This window comes from Capricornis sumatraensis, chromosome 3 (assembly GCF_032405125.1).
Source record: "Capricornis sumatraensis isolate serow.1 chromosome 3, serow.2, whole genome shotgun sequence".
NCBI lineage: Eukaryota > Metazoa > Chordata > Mammalia > Artiodactyla > Bovidae > Capricornis > Capricornis sumatraensis.
Genome location: NC_091071.1, coordinates 31,457,632 through 31,480,114, shown reverse-complemented (window position 1 = coordinate 31,480,114; position 22,483 = coordinate 31,457,632). Strand labels below are relative to the sequence as shown.

The window sequence follows — 22,483 nt, the reverse complement described above, 5'->3', positions numbered from 1 at the left end:
CATAGACGTTTAGGTTGTTTCCAAGTCTTGGCTATTGTGAGTAATGCTGCTATGAATATGTGTCTTTTTGAATTATAGTTTTGTCTGATATATTCCCAGGAGAGGGATTGGTGGATCATTTTTTGTTGAACTTGACATCCTAATGGGATAGACAACTGTTAAATAATTATGCCATCTCTTTTGATAAGCCATAGGGTATTTTTTTAAGTTATTTATTTTTTAATTGAAGGATAATTGCTTTACATAATTTTGTTGTTTTCTGTTAAACATCAACATGAATCAGCCATAGGTGTACCTATGTCCCCTCCCTCTTGAACCTCTCTCCTAGCTCCCTCCCCACCCCACCCCTCTAGGTTGATACAGAGCCCCCCTGTGAGTTCCCTGAGACATACAGTAAATTCCCATTGGCTGTCTATTTTGCATATGGTGATGTAAGTGTCCATATTACTCTCTCCATACATCTTACCCTCATCTCCCTTCTCCCCATGTCCATAGGTCTGTTCTCTATGTCTGTTTATCCACTGCTGCCTTGCAAACAGATTCATTAGTACCATCTTTGTAGATTCCATTTATATGCAGTACTATACTATATTTATCTTTCTCTTTCTGACTTCACTCTGTATAATAGGCTCTAGGTTCATCCACCCCATTAGAACTGATTTAAATGTGTTCCCTTTTAAGCCGTAAGTTTTTAGGCACTCAGTCATGTCCGACTCTTTGCAACATGGACTGTGGCCTACCAGGCTCCTCTGTCCATGGATTTTCCAGGCAAGAGTACTGGAGTGGGCTGCCATTTTCTTCTCCAGAGGATCTTCCTGACCCAGGGATTGAACCCAGGTCTCCCACATTGTAGGCAGATGCTTTACCATCTGAGCTACCAGGGAAGTCATAAGGTATTTTAAGCAATAGGATATTTATAAATAATATTCTTGGCATGTTAACTGATAATCTTTTTGAGATACAATAGGTCCAGATTATTAGACTCCATGAAATATTGTTAAATATTTGTAGATGAACATTAATTGGTGACATGGAAAAAATCATGTAACAGTGTTCCTGATATTCACCTAAGTGATGTGGAAGTTGTATATTATGGAACTACTCAAACTTTAAAAATATTTATCAAACAACATGTATAACAAGCCCACTTGGAGACTGGTTCCTATGTTCTAGGCCCTGTAATAATTGTATCCTATAGATTGTTTTGCAATATCCTTACAACAGCCCTCTGAGGTAGACGGCTCAGTGGAGAAGGGAATAGCTATCTACTGCAGTGTTCTTACCTGAAAATTCCCGTGGACAGAGGAGCCTGGCAGGCTACAGTCCATGGGGTTGTGGAGAGTCGGACACAGCTGAGCTACGGAACAGGCACACGTGATGCATGAAGCAGGTGACTGATGAGGACCTACTGCACAGCACAGGGAACTCTCCTCAATGCTCTGTGGTGGCCTAACTGGGAAGGAAATCCAAGGAAGAGGGGATACATGTGTACGTGTGACTGACTCACTTTGCGGTACAGCAGAAGTTAACACAACATTGTAAAGCAGCTCTACTCCAATTAAATAATAAAAAAATAAAAGAAAGGCCCATGGAAATCATAGAGGGCTGCTTCCCAAACACACCTGGAGACTGGCAGTCATGACAGTGACTCCCGGAGGGGTGTGCTGCTGGGTTCCTGCCTTCCTGACCATCCCAGGTGCCACCGCTCACCACTGCTCCCCCGAGACTCCCAGTTGGGCCCCAGCACAGTCACAGGGCTAGCGCATCAAGCCCATTGCTGTGAGACCCAGGACCCCTCGTAGGAAGCTTGCGCTCAAGAACTGCTGCCCCCCCACCCTCCCCAATCAGCCTGGCCTTGGCTGCAGCCCGAGACACTTGCTACCCAGTGTCTTCCTTGCCTTCTTCAGTGGCATCAGATCTGCATTATGGCCTGAAGTTTCTTCCCCCTTCTCTAGCTCCTTTCTTGTGCTCTTCACAAGTGCGTGCACGCTAAGTCCCCTCAGTTGTGTCTGACTCCTTGAGACCCTGTGGACTGTAGCCCGCCAGGCTCCTCTGTCCACAGGATTCTCCAGGCAAGAATACTGGCGTAGGTTGCCATGCCCTCCTCCAGGGGATCTTCCTGACCCAGGGATCAAACCCTCATCTTTTATGTCTCCTGTATTGGCATTCTTTGCTACCAGCACCACCTGGGAAGCCCTATTCTTTACAAGTGCTTTTCTTCAAAACCTGTCGCAATCTAATTCCACTTTGGTGACTGCTTCTCAGAGGGCCTCCAACTCACAGTTGAGTTTCTTTCCACTGTACCTTCAGCCCTCACTCACCTCTTTTCAGGCTTTCTCTTAGCACCATGTTTTCCCCTTAATATTACTTTCACAATTTTAGGTAGTTAAAAAAAAATTTTTTTTTTCCTGTGTCCTCCACTAGACTGTAAACTCTGTTAGGGCAGGAACCACATCTAAAATGAACTCACCATTGTATCCTGGTGCCTTTCATAGCGCCTAGGACAAAGTGGGCACTCAGTCAGTATTTAGAGAGTGGGAGGAATTTTCTCTGCTTCTCAAGTCATCTAGTGACCCAGGCCCCACTGGGTCAGCATGCTGTGTATGTTGAGGGTATTGGTATTTACAGTGGAGACAAAAAGTGTCATGGGGAGAAGTCATTGGTTTGAAAAACAAGAATTCAGACTTCCCTGCCATGATGAGTCTTAGATATAGTCCGGACCCCCTGGAAATCAGAGTGAAGCCACTTTGAGAAATTACAAAGAGCTAATAGAAGGTGGCATTTCCGAAGAAGTTAGAGAAGGCAGGAGTTCAGAGAGGCTGGTCTTCAAAGGAAATCTTCTTGGAAAACTAGCAGACGACCTTGAGACTTGGCCCCAAATCAAATTAGCCTTTTCATGTTCACAAGCAAACAGGCGTCTGAGGGATGCAGAGATCTGAGTACGAGGGAGAGAGGGAGGAAGGAGGCCTTTGTATGGGACTCTGCCATTGCAGGATTTACCCAGCAGAGACGCTGATGCTTCACTAGATCCCGGCGCTGAGCTGTTCCATCTCCTCCAGCTCTCCTTAGCACAAGCCCAGCCTCCCCCAGGCTCTGTTTCAGGTTTAAGAAGAAACCCGATCATCTGCAATTTATGGATATATGCCAGAGGGCCAGCGTTTCTGGCTTAACGTTTGCTGTTCCTTCCTGTTCCTGTTAGTTTCGTGTTCTTTTGAAGTTTCTTTCATTTTGGACTGCAGTACACTAGCAAAGGGCTTCCTGGGTGGCTCAGTGGTAAAGAATCCACCTGCCAGTGTAGGATACACGGGAGGTGCGGTGTTAGAACTGGCAACCCATTCCAGTATTCTTGCTTGGGAAATCCCTTGGACAGAGGAGCCTGGTGGGCTATATAGTGGATGGGGCAAAAGATTGGACACGACTTAGTGACAACACAACCACAACACTAGCAAAAGCTTGTTTGGAGATATTTAGTGCTCATAAAGAAGTTTTCAGTGGTAGTGAAGAGGCAGTGCTTCCCAATGGTTAATACCGTGGCTTTGGATGCTGTATCAGTCAGGGTAGACGAAGCCATGCTGCAGTAACAAACATCACCCAGGTCTCATTCACGCCACATGTCTCAGGATGCATGCATTACTATTACAGAATATCATAGGCTGGGTGGATTAAACAACAGACATTTATTTCTATTGTTAAGAAATAAATTCTAAGTCTGGGCAGTCCGAGATCAACGTGCCAGCAGGTGTGGTGTCTGAGAGCTCCCTTCCCGGCTCACAGCCGGCTGCCTTCTCCCTGTGGTCTCCCGTGGCACTTGAGCGCTCAAGTTCTCTGGTGGGAACTCTGCTCAACATCATGTGGCAGTCTGGATAGGAGGGGAGTTTGGGGGAGAATGGATACATGTATACGTTTGGCTGGGTGGCTCTGCTGTGCACCTGAACCTATCACAACATTTTTCTCTTTAAATTTAGTTTTGGCTGCCCTGAGTCTTGCTGCTGCATGTGGGCTTCTGTCTAGTTGTGACCAGCAGAGGCTACTCTCTAGTTGTGGTGTGCGGGCTTCTCGCGGTGGCTTCTCTTGTTGCAGAGCACAGACTCTAGGGCGTGCGGACTTCAGTAGTCGTGGCTTCCATGGGCTTAGTTGTCCCGTGGTATGTGGAATCTTCCTGGACCAGGGATTGAACCTGCGAACCTGACACTGGCAGGCAGATTTTTAACCGCCGGACCACCAGGGAAGGGCTATCACAATATTGTCCATTGCTATGTTCCAATATAAAATAAAAAGTTTAAAACTTTTTTTTAAAAAAGAAGAAAGTTCCCTGGTGTCTCTTCTTGTAAGGGCACTAATCTCATCATGATGGCCTTCCCCCTCATGTCCTCATCTAAGCTTCATCACCTCCCAAAGGCCTCACCTCCAGATACCATCACATTGGGAATTCTGGCTTCAACAGATGAATCTGGGGTGCAAACATTCAGCCCGTCACAGTTTCCTTCCTGGGTCATCTGGGGCTGTGCTTCTGTCATCCTCCCTTTGGAATCCAGGCTCATGAAGCTGTCAGCATCTGGGGCATTGCTATTCAGCATGGCAGAGGGAAAGAGAACATGGTTGAATTAAGCCCTGGCCCCTGTCTTCAAGTGACATGTGTCTCTTCTGCCCGCATTCAAAAAAAGTTATTCATCTATGTGTGACTTCAAAGAGGGGCATAGAAAGCACAATCCTGGCTTTTGCTTAGGCGAGCACTGTATCACTGGGCACAGCTCCAGCGATCGCCAGAGTCACACAGTCTAGATGTCGCCATGAAGATATTTTCTAGATGTCACTAACATTCAAATCAGTGGATTGTCAATAAAACCGATTACCCTCAACAGCAAAGACTGAAGTTTGCTTTTCCCCAAAAAAATTTGGCCTCAAGCCTGCAACTTTTAAACCCTAGAATTTCCAGACTCCCTGGTTTGCTTTCTGGATTTTGGACTCAATACTGGAACATCAACTCTTCCCTGTATTTTTGGGCTGTTAGGCTGCCCTATGATTTTGGACTTGCAGCCCCCACAACTGCATGAGACAATTCCTTAAAATACCTGTCTGTCTATCTATCTCTGTTTGAAACTTATGTATTTGTTGGCTATGCTGGGTCTTCGTTGCTGCAAGAGGGCTTTCTCTAGTTGAGGAGAGTGGGGGCCACTGTGATGCGTGGGCTTCTCTTGCTGCAGAGCACAGGCTCTAGGGCACTCGAGCTTCCCTTGTTGCAGCTCATGGACTCAATAGCTGCAGCTCTCAGGCATTAGAACACAGGCTCAGTAGTTGTGGTGCACGGACATAGCTACCTCGAAGCATCTTCCTGATCCAGGGATTGAACTCATGTCCCCTGCATTGGCAGACAGAGTCTTACCCACTGGACTACGAGGGAAGCCCTATCTATCTCCTTTTGGTTCTGTCTTTCTGGAATAACTTGGCTAATACATAGTTATACCCCGATTATACAATTAACCCCTCAACCTGTCAACGTCCAGTCCAGAGCTAAGCCTTGTTTTCTTGAACCTGCTTCCAGATCACCTAATACAAATGCAAATCCTGTAATGAGAACTGTCTAACCTTCTCTAATAAAAAGGATGCACTAAATAATAGTTATCAAAATAATGTGTCATAATAAATACCATGTACATCTACTAAAGTAAATGACAGTAAAAGTATCTAGCTTTTGACAGTATCGCAACAATATTTGAATTTCTAGAAGCTGTTTTTCTACTTTGAAAGAAAGTAAGGGTTTTGGACTGAACCTGTGGATTTCCTGAGGGCTATTATGCTAGCTCTGTGCTAGCAGAGTCATCAGTCATCCTATAAAAAGAGAATTCTTGGGACTTCCCTTGTGATCCCGTGGGTAGGACTCTGTGCGAATGCAGCAAGCCTGGGTTTGATCCCTGGTCAGGGAATTAGCTTCCACATGCTGCAACTAAAGATCCCACATGCTGTAAGGAAAATTGAAGATCCCATGTGCTGTAGCTAAGACCTGGAACAGCCAAATAAATAAATAAATATTAAAAAAGAAAAAAAGAACTCTTGCTTTTGCTCTCTACTCATTACTTTAGTACTAACCCCTTGCCTTAACGTATCTCTCAAACTCAAGTACATTCTGTCCTCCACCCTGGCAGTGACTCTTTCTGTCATCAGCCTTTGAAATTCTAGCATTTATATTTTTAAATAAATTAATTGATTTATTTGAAATTTCAGCAATTCATGAATGATATTATTTTCCTGGCTTTAGTTTTGGGGAATCCCATTGGATAGCAAGGAGATCAAACCAGTTGATCCTAAAAGAAATCAACCCTGAATATTCATTGGAAGGACTGATGTTGAAGCTGAAGCTGAAATCCTTTGGCCACCTGATGCGAAGAGCCGACTCATTGGAAAAGACTCTGATGCTGGGAAAGATTGGGGGCAAGAGGAGAAGGGGGCAACTGAGGATGAGATGGTTGGATGGCATCACTGACTCAATCGACATGAGTTTGAGCAAACTCTGGAAGATAGTGAGGGACAGGGAAGCCTGGTATGCTGCAGTCCATGGGGTCGCAAAGAGTTGGACACAACTTAGCAACTGAACAACGGCAACATTTATGTGGGATCTCCTCCTGGTTATACTGCTCTAGCCAGCCTTGGACAAACAACCTTCCCAGAAGTTTATTAGCTCTGGGCTTCTTTTTAATAATAACAAAATCACTAAAATTTGCTGAGCACTTATTCTGGGCTTGAAACTGTGCTCATAAATTATTTGCACATAAACTTAAGTGTTCTAGAAATCATCTTACTTAATCCTTGCAACAGTTCCACAAAGTTGATATATTATCAAGGACATTTCTATAGATAAGGAATTTGAGGCTCAGAGAGGTTAAGCTACTTGCCCAAGGTCACACATTGTGGTGGGGCTGGGCTTCAGATTTTTCTGGCTCCAAAGCTTGTGCCTTAATCATAATGTGCCACTATGCAGGCAGGATTCTGGACAGTTCTGAGAGAATCTCTCTTTCTTTTAAAACATTTATTTATTTATTTGGCTGTGTCAGGTCGTAGTTGCAACATATAGTCTTTCACTGCAGCGTGTGAGCTCCAGAACACTCAGACTGAGTAGCTGCGGGATGAGGCTTTGTTGTCCCTGCAGCACGTGGAATCTGAATTCCCTCACCAAGGATCCAATCCGCATCTTCCACACTGGAAGGTGGACTTTAACCACTGGACCAGCAGGGAAGTCCCCGGGTGGATATTTCAACAGCAAGAGTAAAGAGGTATATTCGTCAGGGGCGGTCATGGGAGCTGAGCCACCGTGGGTAGTAGAGTATCTGGGACATATTATAGAGATAAGACCTTCCATAGTCGTGGAGGGAGCTGGGGAGCTGAAGACCAGCGGAATCACTGACCCGTTGATGTGAGGAGTCAGGAACGTCCAGCTGCTAACATGGCGCTGTGAGAGGGAGCTTGTGGGATTTGTCTAGGTTGCCTCTGTGCAGCCCCCGCCTCTGTGAATCAGCAGGTAAGCTGATGGCAAAATGGTGGGGCTGGGGCCACTGTTGGTCAGCAGGGCGTCAGGTGGGAAGAAGAGCCAAATGCAGAGCAAAGGAGAATGAGGATGCGCCTGAACCCATGAGGCGTCTTTGTTACTATCTATCACTGCACGTGACAATGATGCCCTTCAGAGAACAGGAAGCTGCCACTTCCTATGCTCTTTCCTAGTCTCATGCGTGCTCCTCTGTGGGTCAACTCTGCCCAGGAGCCGTGCGGGGATGCTGGGAGACACAGCTCCCAGAGAAACCTAGGGGACATAGGACTACAGAGCACAGAGCTCACTCAAGGTGGTCAACAGAAGGCAAGGACTGGGTATGCAGTTAAGGTGTTGCTGGCAGGGGGACCCCTTCCAGGGCTCTTGTCTAATACTCAGAAATGAATTGGCCAAGGAGACACATGTGCTGAAAAAGCAAGAGACTTTATTGGGAAGGGGCGCCCCAGGTGGAGAACAGGAGGGTTAGGGAACCCAGGAGAACTCCTGGGCCACGTAGCTTGCAGTCTGGGGTTTTATGGTGATGGGATTAGTTTCTGGGTTGTCTTTGGCCAATCACTCTGACTCAGGGTCTTTCCTGGTGGTGTATGCCTTGCTCAGCCAAGATGGGTTCCAACAAAAAGGATTCTGAGAGGGGGTAAGACACATGGCGTCTCCTTTTGTACTTTCCCGAACTCATCCGGTTGACGGTGGCTTATTAGTTCCATGTTCCCTACCAGGACCTCCTGTCGTAAAATAACCCACGGAAATGGATACTATGGTGCCTGGTCAGAGTGGGCAGTTTCAGTCAGTGTGTTTCCCCTAACGAAAGGCCCTGATTTTTGTTTTTTAAAATATTTGTTATTTATTTATTTTGGCTGTGCCAGGTCTTAGTTGCAGCGTTCAGGGTCTTTTAGTTGCAGCATGTGGGGTCTAGTTGTCTGACAAGGGGATGAACCCTGGGCCCCCTGAATTTGGTGCATGGAATCTTAGCCACTGGACCACCAAGGAAGTCCCTTGTTCAGGGCCTTGTGATGGTGAATTTTGTGTGTCAGTTTGATGGGCCAAGGGGTGCCCAGATACTTGGTCAAATGTTATTCTGGGTGGGTCTGTGTGGATGTTTTTGGATTTATTAACATCCAAATGGGGCTTCCCTGGTGGCTCAGACAGTAAAGAATCTGCTTGTAATGCAGGAGACTCGGGTTTGATCCCTGGATCAGGAAGATACCCTGGAGAAGGGAATGGCTACCCACTCCAGTATTCTTGCCTGAGAAAGCCCATGGACAGAGGAGCCTGGCAGGCTACAGTCCATGGGGTTGCAAAGAGTTGGACATGACTGAAGCAACTTAACACAGCACAGCATCTGAATGAGTATACTGAGTAAAGCAGATTGCCCTCGTCCAAAGAGTTGAAGGTCTGCCTGCCTGCTGAGCTGGGACCCCAGTCTTTTCCTGGCTGGACTCAAGCTGAAATATCAGCTTTTTTGGGGTCTGGAGCCTGCTGGTTCTTGAGCTGGAACTTTAAACTCAGACTGAAATGATACCATCACTGTTGATTTTCCTGGGTCCCAAGCTTGCCAACTGCACATCTTAGGACTTTTCAGCCTCCTTTTGCGAACCAGTTTCTTACAGTAAATCTCTTTCTCTCTATATATACATCCTGTTCGTTCTGTTTCTCTGGAGAACACTGACAAACATAAATCTGGAGAAATCTACTAAAACCCTTGGAAAAACTTGTGTACTGTTGGTTTGGAGTTAAGAGTTAAAGGTCAGCGTGTTCTGCTGTGAAAACTTGCTAGTTGTTTAGTAATCTGGAAAAAAGATCTTTTAATTGAGTGGATTTTCCTTGCAATTGGGAGCTGTTATACTAGTCAGTTATACTTACATAACACGCTAATGGCTTTGGAGTTTGAGGCAGCGTCTTTTCGCTTCTTTAGGGCGTTGAGTGACTGCTGAAGCTTGATACCAACTCAGGGATTGGTTTTCCTCCCTGTTTTCTCTGTGTAAAGTGAGGTCAGACTCAGGACTCTTTTGGTGATGTTATTACATCTACAAAAATTTTTCAGGAAACTTAAAAAAAAAATCCTTATTGTTAAAACATGCTATTTGCTTCTGTTTTATTATTTTGCTGAATCCCCAAATCACAGTCTTTGCAGACTAGAGAGAATTGTAGAGATAATCGGGCCTGACTTTTCCCAAATCGTGTTCACAAAACATTTATTCCTAAATTTTCATAGGTGATCCTTCAAAAAAGGGATTCAGTGACCACGCAGGTTTGAAAAGGCAGCATACACGCCCTCCCCCTTTTGAAGAGTCCAGCACTTTAACAAAGTTTGAGATACCTCTTTTAAAAAAATATTTATTTGTTTGGCTGTGCCGGGTCTTAGTTGCAGCACACTGCATCTTTTTTTTTTTTTTTTTTTACCATTTTATTTTGTTTTGTTTTTCAGTTTTTAATATTTTTAATTGAAGTATAGTTGATTTACAATGTTGTTAATTTATGCTGTACAGCAAAGTGATTCAGTTATACATATATACTTTCTTTTTTATAAATATTCTTTTCCATTGTGGTTTATCATAGATATTGAATATAGTTCTCTGTGCTATCCAGTAGGCCCTTGTTGTTTACCCATTCTTTCTCTTTATATGAAAGTTTACATCTGCTAACCACAACCTCCCATGCCATCCCTCTGCCAACCCATTTCTTTTTTTTTTTTTTATTAAATTTTAAAATCTTTAATTCTTACATGTGTTCCCAAACATGAAACCCCCTCCCACCTCCCTCCCCATAACATCTCTGTGGGTGATCCCCATGCACCAGCCCCAAGCATGCTGTATCCTGCGTCAGACATAGACTGGCGATTCAATTCTTACATGATAGTATACATGATAGAATGCCATTCTCCCAAATCATCCCGCCCTCTCCCTCTCTCTCTGAGTCCAAAAGTCCGTTATACACAGCTGTGTCTTTTTTCCTGTCTTGCATACAGGGTCGTCATTGCCATCTTCCTAAATTCCATATATATGTGTCAGTATACTGTATTGGTGTTTTTCTTTCTGGCTTACTTCACTCTGTATAATCGGCTCCAGTTTCATCCATCTCATCAGAACTGATTCAAATGAATTCTTTTTAACGGCTGAGTAATACTCCATTGTGTACATGTACCAAAGCTTTCTTATCCATTCATCTGCTGATGGACATCTAGGTTGTTTCCATGTCCTGGCTATTATAAACAGTGCTGCGATGAACATTGGGGTACATGTGTCTCTTTCAATTCTGGTTTCCTCGGTGTGTATACCCAGCAGTGGGATTGCTGGGTCATACGGTAGTTCTATTTGCAATTTTTTAAGGAATCTCCACACTGTTCTCCATAGTGGCTGTACTAGTTTGCATTCCCACCAACAGTGCAGGAGGGTTCCCCCTTCAGCACACTGCATCTTTAGTTGTTGTTGCAACATGTGGGATCTTGTTCCCCAACCAGGGATCAAACCTGGTTAGGAACACAGAGTCTTAGCCACTGGACCACCAGGGTAGTCCACCCACATGCACTTTAGTAAAGTTTGAGATACTTCTTAAACTTTTAAATGGATGTATCAAGTAGGCAGTTGGTAGACGGGTCTGGATTTCAGGGTCAGGGTTGGAGTTGAATATACAGATTTGGAAGGTAAAATATTTAATATCATGGGAACAGAAGAGACGAGTAAGGAGGGTTTAGAAGGCATGAGTGTGTGAGGGCTGGAAGTGGTGCAGCTCCCTTGTGACCATGAGGGAAAGATCTAGGAATGGAGCCAAGACTCAGAAGATGTCATTGATGAGGCAACTGACAGAGAGAAACTTCAGCTACGATAGCTGATTCTACTATACTTTCCAGCTATAATACTAGTAAATTCTTTTTGAACTTAAGTTTTTATATCGTTTCTATGGGAAGAGTCCTGACTAACATAACATCTCCCAATCCCGTATCTCTGTCTCCTGTATTTCCCCATCGCCTTTGCTGTCATGGAGGAGGATCAGCCGACCCAAAGATGCCAGAATCCACGTGTTCTGCTGTGAAAACTTGCTAGTTGTTTAGTAATTTGGGAAAAGGATCTTTTAATTGAGTGGGATTTTCCTTGCAATTGGAAGATGTTATACTAGTCCCCCTTATCCTGAGGAGCAAAGGGGAAGGCACAGCTTACCTCAGTCAGTGTCTGCTCTGGACATTTCAAGCAAGAGTGGAGGAATCAGTTAAGAATGGGTGAATATGGTCAAGGATTTTATGTTTGGATTATTAGCAATCAGCCCAAACTGACTCTGGCTAACATAAGCCAAAAAGGAGCTTTATTGGAAGGATCACGGGTTTCCCCCACAAAGTCAGAGCAAGCTGAACAGCAAACCTGGGGAAGGGGAGGGACCAGAGCTGCCCTGGGGAGCCTCAGCAGGCTGGCATTACCCTCCTCTCTGGGCTGCCCATCCACTGATGGGATACAGCTCCAAGTTCTGCTCTCTCTGGTTCAAGCTTGAAATGACTTGGAGAAAGATGGTTTTGGGGAGAGAGTGTGAGGTAAGATGAAGATCCCCAGCCTGGTTCCCAGGCATCCACCCAGCGCATCTGAGATGCTTAGCAACAGGGCAGGAGGCGATTGCCATGACCTCTCTGAGGATGGAGCCATTCTTGGGCTTCTCCAGGACGCTTGAGGCCTACAAGGGATTAAGAACAACCTCTGTAGGGACTTCTCTGGCAGTCCAGGGGCAAAGACTCTGTGCTCCTAATGCAGGGGACATAGGTTCAATCCCTGGTCAGGGAACTAGATCCCACATGCTGCAACTAAGAGTGCGTGGCGCAACTAAAAAAGATCCTGTATGCTGCAACTAAGCCTTGGTGCAGCCGAATAAATAAACTATTGTTGTTGTTCAATTGCCAAGTCGTGCCTGACTCTTGGTGAGCCCATGGACTGCAGCACACCAGGCTTCCTTCCCTGTCCTTCACTATCTCCCAGAGTTTGCTCAAATTCATGTCCATTGAGTCAGTGATAAATAAATACTTAAGAAAAGAAAAAGAACAAGCCCTGGAGGCCTTCATTGCTTGTAAGTCCCAGTGAGGGTGCTTTGGCCCTCACACCGTCTCAGGCTCTGCCCATCCTGGTCTGACATCTTATAATCTTTATTCTTTCCCCTTTAGACTATGATCTTCATCTTTGGGTAACTTTCCTTTTACTCTACTCTTTTCCCTCCTCCGAGCTCCCCAGCTACTATGGACAGAGTTAGTGAGAAGACAGCTCTCTGTGTGTGGGCTCTCACCAGACACCAAATCTGCTGACACCTTTATCTTAGAGTGCCCAGCCTTCAGAGCTGGGAAAAATATAGTTTTGCTGTTCATAAGCCATCCAGTCTATGGTATTTTATATAGTAGCCTGAATGGACTAATAGAGCACCCTTTAAAAAAAATGATTCTATTGAAAAAATAATCATTACTATTAAAAATAATTATTCACATAGTACCAAAATTTTTCAATGAAAAGTAAATTTGTTTTTCCATCCTGGACTTTTTGTCTCTTGCTGGAGGCAATGATTCCTGTCTCCTGAGCATCTTTTCGGATGTAGTGTATGTTTATATCTCTATACAGACCCTACCTGGAGAAGGCAATGGCACCCCACTCCAGTACTCTTGCCTGGCAAATCCCATGGATGGAGGAGCCTGGTAGGCTGCAGTCCATGGGGTCGCTAGGAGTCAAACACGACTGAGTGACTTCACTTTCACTTTTCACTTTCATGCATTGGAGAAGGAAATGGGAGCCCACTCCAGTGTTCTTGCCTGGAGAATCCCAGCGATGGAGGAGCCTGGTGGGCTGCCGTCTATGGGGTCACACAGAGTCGGACATGACTGAAGTGACTTAGCAGCAGCAGACCCTACTTTTTTTGTTTGTTTGTTTGTCTTTTTAAATTTTACTTTTAAAAATATTTAAAAAACATTACATATTTTATTTGTAAACACAACAAAGAAGATTTGAAAACACACTCTTCAGTACTTTGCATTTTCCACTTAGTGATGTACTGTTCACATCAGAGGGCATTGGTTTCATTCTTTGCATAGTACTGAATTCTTTGCATAGAACTCTGCGTGGTTGCAGAGTCTTCTGCTGTGAGGTTCCCCATGAAGGAGAGGCTCGTGTGACCACCAGCGACGCTGCAGTGAACATCCCTCTACCTGAGCCAGCACATCTGTCAGAAACAGCAGTGCTCTCCACCAGACTTCCCCAGCATGGCCTAGTTTGGCCACTTCCTCTTGCTCTCTGCTCCTTGAGTACCCTCAATATGCTGACTGACCGACTCAAAGGCCACCAGTGACCCCTTCCCTAGTGCATCAACTCTGACTTTTCCACAGAATTTGATCCCACTTCCTATCCTTCTCTGAAACTCTCCTTGCTTGGCTGATGGGAGAGATAACCTTTGTCCTGGCCTGTCTCTAATTAGGCTTTTCCTGTGTCCTTTCCTGCCTCCCAGGGTCACCGTTTGGCAGGAGCCTGAGGGCGTGGGACCTGCTGGGCCGGCCCTTTCAGCTCTTGGTTGTCCCACCCAGGCTGTCACACCCGTTGACCTCACCTCTGGAGGAATGTGAGATTTTGATCAATCTAAGTTCAAACTTTCCTCTAGGCTCAAGCCCTTCATTAAAAAAAAAAAAAGGTGTGCTCTTTTTAATTCTTGCATTTTATTTTATTATCATTGTTTTCATATCAAAAAGTGTAAAGAATAACCAAAAGTAAAACAAAAGAATAACACAGAAAATGTCAATTTGTCTACCATTCAGCTTAATAAAATGTGACCAACATAGGTGAAGCCTCTTTTGCCCCTTTTCTGCCCCTAGAGATATGCACTGTCCTTAATCTGAGATTTTTTTCTGTCCTTGCAGTTTACTTGAGTCCTGTATTTCTGATTGACTTCTTTGGACATTTCTATATGGGTATCTCTCAGTATGATTAAATGCAAACACACGTGATTCCATTTATGTAAAAGGAATGTGCTACATGAATCAATCAATCAATCAATCAATCTGGACACCTACAGAAATCCTTCCAGAAAGATCTATATCACGAATTGGCTAAATAGAACATGTTGGCAATAGCATGGGGGACTCCACTCTGTAATAACCCGTATGGGAAAAGAGTATGAAAAAGAATAGATATGAGAATATGTATAACTGAATCACTTTGTATAATACAACATCATAAATCAACTATACTCCAATATAAAATGAAAACAAACAAAGAACACATTGGTAGGCCTGTCTGCAAATTCTGTTTCACACACCCCAGTATTAATGGTGATTGTTCTGTATGCTACGACTATGGATAATTTTGCTATATACCCAACTGTTTTTTCAAAGTTTTTAACAGTGGAACATACATTGGAACATTCAATAGACATTGGCTAGACGTCCAACAGCGGAATATAGACATAACATAGACATATGTTATAATATTATGTTAATTTATTGTTGTTGTTCAGTCGCTAAGTCATGTCCGACTCTTTTTGACCCCATGGACTGTAGCACACCAGGCTTCCCTGTCCTTCACTATCTCCCAGAGTTTGGTCAAACTCATATACATTGAGTCAGTGATGCCATCCAACCATCTCATCCTCTGTCACCCCCTTCTTCTCCTGCTCTCAGTCTTTCCCAGCATCAGGGTCTTTTCCAATGAGTTGGCTCTTCACATCAGATGGCCAAAGTGCTGGAGCTTCGGCTTCAGCGTCAGTCCTTCCAATGAATATTCAATGTTGATTTCTTTCAGGATTGACTGGTTTGATTTCCATGCTGTCCAAGGAACTCTCGAGAGTCTTCTCCAGCACCACAATTCGAAAGCATTATATTAATAGTCATATATTATTATTATGTTCCATATATGTCTTCCTCTAGCCCTCTTTTACCTACCTCTTTTTTTTTTTTTAACCTATTTTACCCTAGAAGTAAAAATAGAAGTTGCCTCTTTTACCCTAGAAGTCTCTATTTGTCGGAATTCTGGGATTCTTCCTAGGTTTAAAACTTGGTAGTCGTGCTTCATACTCCTTTTTTCTCACATTCTTCTTTCTTAAAAAAAAATTGTTCATTTGGCTTCATGGTCTTAGTTTCGGCATGCAGAATCTTTAGTTGCAGCAAGTGAATGCTCAGTTGCAGCAGGTGGGATCTAGTTCCCTGACCAGAGATCGAACCCGGGCCCCCTGCATTGGGCATGTGGAGTCTTAGTCACTGGATTACCAGGGAAGTCTCCCCCTCTCACATCCTCTCTTCCCACTATACTTTGTGGTTATTTGAGTGCATTTCTATCTCCTCTAAGAAATGGCAACCCACTCCAGTATTCTTGCCGGAAAAGTCCTATGGACAGAGGAGCCTGGTGGGCTCCAGTCCAAAGGGTCTCAAAGAGTTTGACACAACTGAGTGACTAAACAGGCCTGCGCACTGTCTCCTCTGTTAGGTTTTAAGTTCTTCAGTGGCTCAGACCTTGTCTTATCTCTCTCCTTGGGGCCCATCACACAGGACAGCTCACAGAACAGATGCTCCAGAAATGGTTACTGAACCTTTTGCTTGATGCCTCAGGCTTGTTGACAATGCCACAATTGTCACCTGCCTGAGAAATTTCTTCTATAAATAAGCAGTTTCTGTTTCAAGTATGGTTTGCTCTTGCTGCATATACCCCCTCTCTTACTCCACTCAAGCCTCAAACTTAGAAACTGGAATTAGTGTTGGTATTCAAATCCTTAGCCACAGTACAAAGAGTCAGCCCCCTTAAGAACCAAGTCATCAGTGTGAAGTTTGTTTTCTTCCTCGACATTCTGGCTGCCGTCACTACATTTGCTGAGGAATTCTCAACAAGAGTTTACTTGTCCTTCCATGCCGTTCTTTCTGCGGTTTCCTTGTTTCTTTTTGTGATCCAGTTCCAGATGGCTCAGCGGTGCTCCCCAAACGAGTATTTTGACAGATTGCTGAATTCTTGCATATCGTGTCAACTTCGGTGCCCTAATACTCCTCCCGTAATATGTCAGCATTATTGTAACACAAGTAAGTAATCCTGTTTGAATGATTACTCATTGGTGTGAAGTATTTGCTCTGTGTGTATGTGTGCTTAGTTGCTCAGCTGTGTCTGACCCTTTGTGACTGTAACCCACCAGGCTCCTCTATCCATGGGGATTCTCCAGGCAAGAATACTGGAGTGGGTTGCCATGCCTTCCTCCATGGGAATCTCCCCAACCCAGGTCTCCCACATTGCAGGCAGATTCTTTACCCTCTGAGCCACCAGGGAAGCCCAAGAATACTGGAGTTGACTGTTTATTCAAAGAAGAAACATTATGGGAAGGTGGTGAGATTTTCTGAATCAAAAAGAGAAAGAAAATAAGGCAATCATTTAAATGCCAACAGGAATGGATACTTTTTCAGAACTCAACTCTATTTTATTCTGCAATCTTAGCAACATAGATTTTTATCATCTCTCCTAATTAAGTATTAACTTAGAATTTAAAAGTCAAAGCTGAGGAATTAGGGGAACTGGATGGCAAATAATCTTTACCTGATGTGAATATTATGTTATCAAGTTCATTCTCTCTCTGACGTTCTCTTGATTCAGTGAAAGGAACAAATACATTTCTCTGGACCTGTTTGGGCCTGAGCTTGATAGTTTCCTTGACAGTTTTCGTATTGATGTTCTTGCTAAGGAAGATGAGCTCCGAACCATTAAAGGACAAACTTAAAAACACAGGTTGGTTTGATGGTTGATCTTTGAAATCTCTTTCCAAGAGGTGGCTATTGTGAATTTCAATTCCTTTTTTTCTTTCATGTTGTGTATCTCATCTGGTAAGTGCCCTTTTGGGTATGTTAGATGACAGTTGGGTTAAATGAACTTGGGAGAAGGGAGCTTCCTTTCCGATGTTTACACCTTCTTTGTTGATATCGTACCATGTCAGCCTTCCTCAACATTCTTCCTTTGGTATTTACTCTTTTGAAGTACTGAGGCCTCTTTGACCAAAGTCAGGACATTGATTAAACATCACACTATCAGAAATAGCTAGCCGGGTCTGGTACTATCCGAAAAAAATTTATTTGACAAGATTGGTGGCCTATTTTTATATAAATACAAGTGTTGTTTGCTCAGATGAACAGTCTACTGATGAAAAAAAGCTAGAAATGACTACCAATTGCTCCTGGATTATTTAAGCAATCATCTCAAAGATCTTTATTAAGCAGTAGAGAATCAGTCCCAGAGAAGTGAATATTCTGCTGAAGAGTTTCTTAAGAGAAAAATATTTTGGCACCTTTGCCCATGATCTAATTTCTAGACCGCTGTACAGTCATTGCCCTATTTCTTTATGCATGTATTTTCCGTGCAGAATCTACAGGGCAACATTTCGTCTGCTTTCTAGTGCAGAAAGGGGAGGAAGATGGCTGTTCCATATCATTTACTCATTTCTCTTTTTTTTGCCTGGGGCCTGTGAGACAGGTGGGGAGTGACTTTAAGTGTGACATTTTGGACGATGGAGGTATACCATGGAACGTTGGGAAAGTATTAAAACATGCCTGCACAGGAGTGTAATGGGGACACAACAGAGACTCCTTCCTTATGGGATCATGAAAGTTTCATTAAAAAAAAAAAAAGTAATCTGCCCAATGTGCTGTAAGAGAAACATCTCTACTTTGAATTGTAAAGTGTCACCCAAGACTCGTTTTGGTATGCTGTCACACACGCTGAGCCGTCAGTTCACAGTTGTAAAAGGGTCGGTATCTTAATGCATCCAAGGGCCAAGTGGGTCAGAAACGAATGTAGTGGGTCACTGGAGGTTCGGTGATAGGGGACCGCGTGCCCAGCCTGAAGAAGACAAAGGCTATGGACTTCCAAGTGTTTTCTTGTGGGAATGTCAGTTCCCACTGGCCACATTTTTTGTCTTAAAAAAAAAAAAAGTAAAAGAGGGACTTCCCGGGTGGTCCACTGGTTAAGACTCTGTGCTTCCACTGAAGGGGGTATGACTTTGATCCCTGGTGGGGGAAATTCTGCGACCCTTTGGACTTTGTGACCCTATGGACTGTAGCCCACCAAGCTCCTCTGTCTGTGGGATTCTCCAGGCAAGAATACTGGAGTGGGTTGCCATTCCCTCCTCCAGTGGATCTTCCTGACCCAGGGATTGAAACTGCGTCTCCGTGTCTCTGCAGTGCAGGCGGATTCTTTACCGCTAAATCACCTGGGAAGCACCCCCAAGCCATGAGATGTGGCCACAAAAAAGAGAGACCAGTTGTCTAGATTTGTATGTAGAATCTCTTGATTTTCAAATGCGGGCCAACATTAAACAGATAAGCAAACACTTTAAAAATACTGTGTGCCATAAAGCGAGCATGTCTTTGAACCCAACATGGCCCATGGTCTTTCAGCTCACGACTTGGGGTGGAAGGCCTGCTTCTTTTGGGGAAAGACTTTTGTCTCCTGTTGCTTTGATCCCTGATGCATGCTGCTAAGTGTGGCACACCAAGCACCCTGAAAGCTTTAGGATAATGGTTCTGTTTTTGTGCAATCAGGAGCGGTTCTCCAGAAGAATGCTAACGCAGACCTGGATGTTAGCAATAGCAGCAGTATTGTGGCTGAACCTCTTCTTTTGAGAGGCCTGGGGTACACAGTAGAAGAATGTACGTGTGAAGACTGTGTCAGGAGCAAACCGAAGGTCGATTCTGACCATTTCTTCCCCCTCCCAGCCATGGAGGAAGGCGCGACCATTCTTGTCACCACGAAAACAAATGGCTACTGCGACAGTCTGCTAGCTGCCACCAGTGTCACGGGGATGGAGAAATCAATTTATACCAGATAATTAACCATGTTAATGGTATAGAGTTACTTGGAAAATCTTTGTCCTAAGGGAAGGATGGTGTCTCAGATCTCTTTAAGATGATTGTATTTATCAGCAGATGATATGGCTTTCCGTCCTCTAATTTTGGAAAATCTTTATGTTAGCTATATTTTTCTACCTTATTGTTGGGAGCTTAACTCTGGAAACTTCCTTGGTTTCATGATTAAATTGACTCACTGAAAAAAAAAAACAAAAAAATCACCGCGATGTGTAGATTCCATAGTCACATATTTCTGTGGTTAGGCAGCTTCTCTCCTACACATGGGCACATACATTTCAGGACAGACTAGATTTCTCTCTTTATTGTTAAAGGAAAGCAATGTATTCTCTGTATATAGGAGAAGCCTGGAGTCAGCCGCCCTCTTCAGTGTGCAGGGCATGACTGGTTCCTGACTTTGGGAGCTTTCAGCTTCATGGAGTCATACAGGCATTATTATAATAGTATAAATGAATGTGTAGCTGCAAACTGTGATAAAGGTGTACTTGGTATCATTTTTTGCAGTTAACACAGGAAGTAATAATGACAGACAGCATTTATTTAGCCTTTCTAATGTGCCAGGGGTTGTTCCAAGTGCTTTACCTGTACTAAGGCATTTAATGTACACAACAAATCACAAGGTAAGTGGACCATTACTATCGCCCTGTTACACATGACAGAAAGGGAGTCAGGGCAAGGGTCACATAGACGGTAAATGAAGAGCCAAAGTGAAACCCAGACATTCTGATCTATCCCTTTTTCTTCTTCTCACATCAATTTAATTCCATTTCTGAGTTTCTCATCTCACTGGGTTACCCATTATTGGGAGAGGGTTGCCTTCCTTGGGTTGTGCAAAGGTCCTGGGGTGTTATGGAAACAGGCAATGCCCTCTGCTGTCTGTTGACTTTGATCATTCTTAAGATAATACCCATTAGCACTACATCAGAGAACCTCGAGGTCTTGGGGCTTTGTGGCTTTTGTGTTGGGTTTGGGATATGGAGAAACTTGGTGAGACATTTCTACCTACTTGGGGCCCATCATGGCTCCATTCCAGGGCCTTGAGGGCCATAGATGATACAACATAGTGGTGAAGACACTGGCTCTTCAAGTTTGAATCCTGACTCTGTTACTAGGAAGTTATAGACGCTGAGTGACTGAGAAAGTTAACCACCCTGTTTCAGTTTCCCCATCTGTAAAATGGGGATCATAAGAGTATCTACTTATAACATTGTTTTGAAGATTAAATGAAAATATACACACACGTACATTTATTATTTATTTTTTCCCACGATAAGTTTCTGGTTCATGATAAGTACCTTGTGTTAGTTCCATCGCCATTGTGGTTTTTATTAGTGCTTTGAGGTCTAGTTTCTCTGAGGGCAGGCAGATGCTCCTTGTCTGTTATATGGCCTGGGAATATTCCTCCTAGCTTCTCACAGCCCTTCTTCCTTCTCTCCTTATTGCTCCATTCCCCGCAATGAGTTTAGATTTTTCCAAAAGCCCGGAAGCGCTATTGACCTGAGGCTTTTGATTCTTGGTTCTCCAGTACTGGGCTAAGTCTTAGGAGGAAGGAATTACCGTACTTAAAGGGAGTAGCTGGTGGTGGAGGATGTGAAGTACACGCTACATGTTCAATAACATATCCTGTTTCAAGTGCCAAGAAGACAAGGCACAGGGCACTGTAAGAAGGTGTATCACTGCCTGACAACTCCGTGAATCAGGTATGTGATGGCTCAGCAAAGTCACAGAGGCAGACAGACCTCACCTAGACTTTCGGCGGGGAAGAGAAGGGATTCAGACACACTGATACTTTAACTAGAGTAACAGATTAGCAACAAGTGTAAAGCACAATTTTGAACATGGAGAAAAAAACTACCTTGACAACCAAAGAATTTTAAAGAATTCCCCAACACAAGAATTTCTACATTCTATCACAGTCCCTACACATGACTGTATTTTGACACAAGTGTAATCATAGCGTACAGACCATTTTGCATGTGGCTTTTTAAAATTACTGTATTATCCTTGGCATTTCCTTGTGTTTCCGTTACCTTTATAATTAGCATTTTCAAATACTGTGAGGTGGGCCATGATTTGCTTAGCTATTCTCTAACCTGGCTTTGGTGCTTTCCACTTTCTATTATAAACAGCGCTGCAGAGAGAGCATCCTTCTAAAGATCTCTCAACCTCTGCTGAGTCCACAAGGTAAATTCCCAGGGGCCAGAGATGACATGTAGAGAAGCAAGGTAATAGCAGAAGACCATGGGCTGTAGGTCACGCACAGCTGGGCTGGCATTCTGGCTCCATTTCCCCATGCGGCCTCAGTTCAGTGTTTTGTGGATCAAGTCTTGGGAGTGGATCAATTGTTCTCAGGCAACACTGGGAAAGAAAAAAAAAATCGAAGAGAATACATTCCCTGCAGAATTTTGTTAAATAGTTTCTTAAATGTATGCGTTTGTGTGCTGAGTTGTGGTGTAAAATGTTTTCTTTTACTCTGGGTGGAGGGCTACAGTCCACAGGATTGCAAAGAGTCCCACAGGACTAAGCTATTAACACTTTCCCTTTCTTTTCTTGGGCCAAAAGAGTTGGGAAAATGCTTCTTCACCCTTTCTGACCCCTCTTTCTCTTTTCTGTAAAACGGGGCAGTAAAAACTTTTCCAACACAACCCATCCACATTAACGCCACTGCTACCACCCTAGCCTCAGGCACTCACACTTCTTGCTGAACAACTGCAGTGACCCCCTAACCAGCAGCCCTTTCTTCCACCCTGACCCACACACTACAATTCATTCTCAACCCCGGAAGAGGAATCATCTTAAAACCTCCTTGTGTCCCCTGCTTCAGTTCAGTTCAGTTCAGTTCAATCACTCAGTCTTGTCCGACTCTTTGTGACCCCATGGACTGCAGCACCCCAGGCCTCCTGTCCATCACCAACTGGCGAAGCCTACTCTAACTCATGTCCATCGCCTCGGTGATGCCATCCAACCAACTCATCCTCTGTCATTCCCTTCTCCTCCTGCCTTCAATCTTTCCCAGCGTCAGGGTCTTTACCAATGAGTCAGTTTTTCGCATCAGGTGGCCAAAATATAGGAGTTTCAGCTTCAACATCAGTCCTTCCAATGAATATTCA

The 22,483-nt window shown here is 44.0% G+C and overlaps 1 protein-coding gene across 1 annotated transcript; it reads left to right on the top strand.

The window, feature by feature from the left end:
* The first annotated feature begins 7,529 nt into the window (after positions 1-7,529).
* TNFRSF17 (TNF receptor superfamily member 17) lies at positions 7,530-19,336 on the top strand. The gene is given in 6 exon segments (XM_068968398.1): positions 7,530-7,569; positions 14,000-14,110; positions 14,406-14,456; positions 16,260-16,554; positions 17,081-17,244; positions 19,050-19,336. Coding segments are annotated over 6 exon segments (948 nt in total).
* The last annotated feature ends 3,147 nt before the right edge of the window (positions 19,337-22,483 follow it).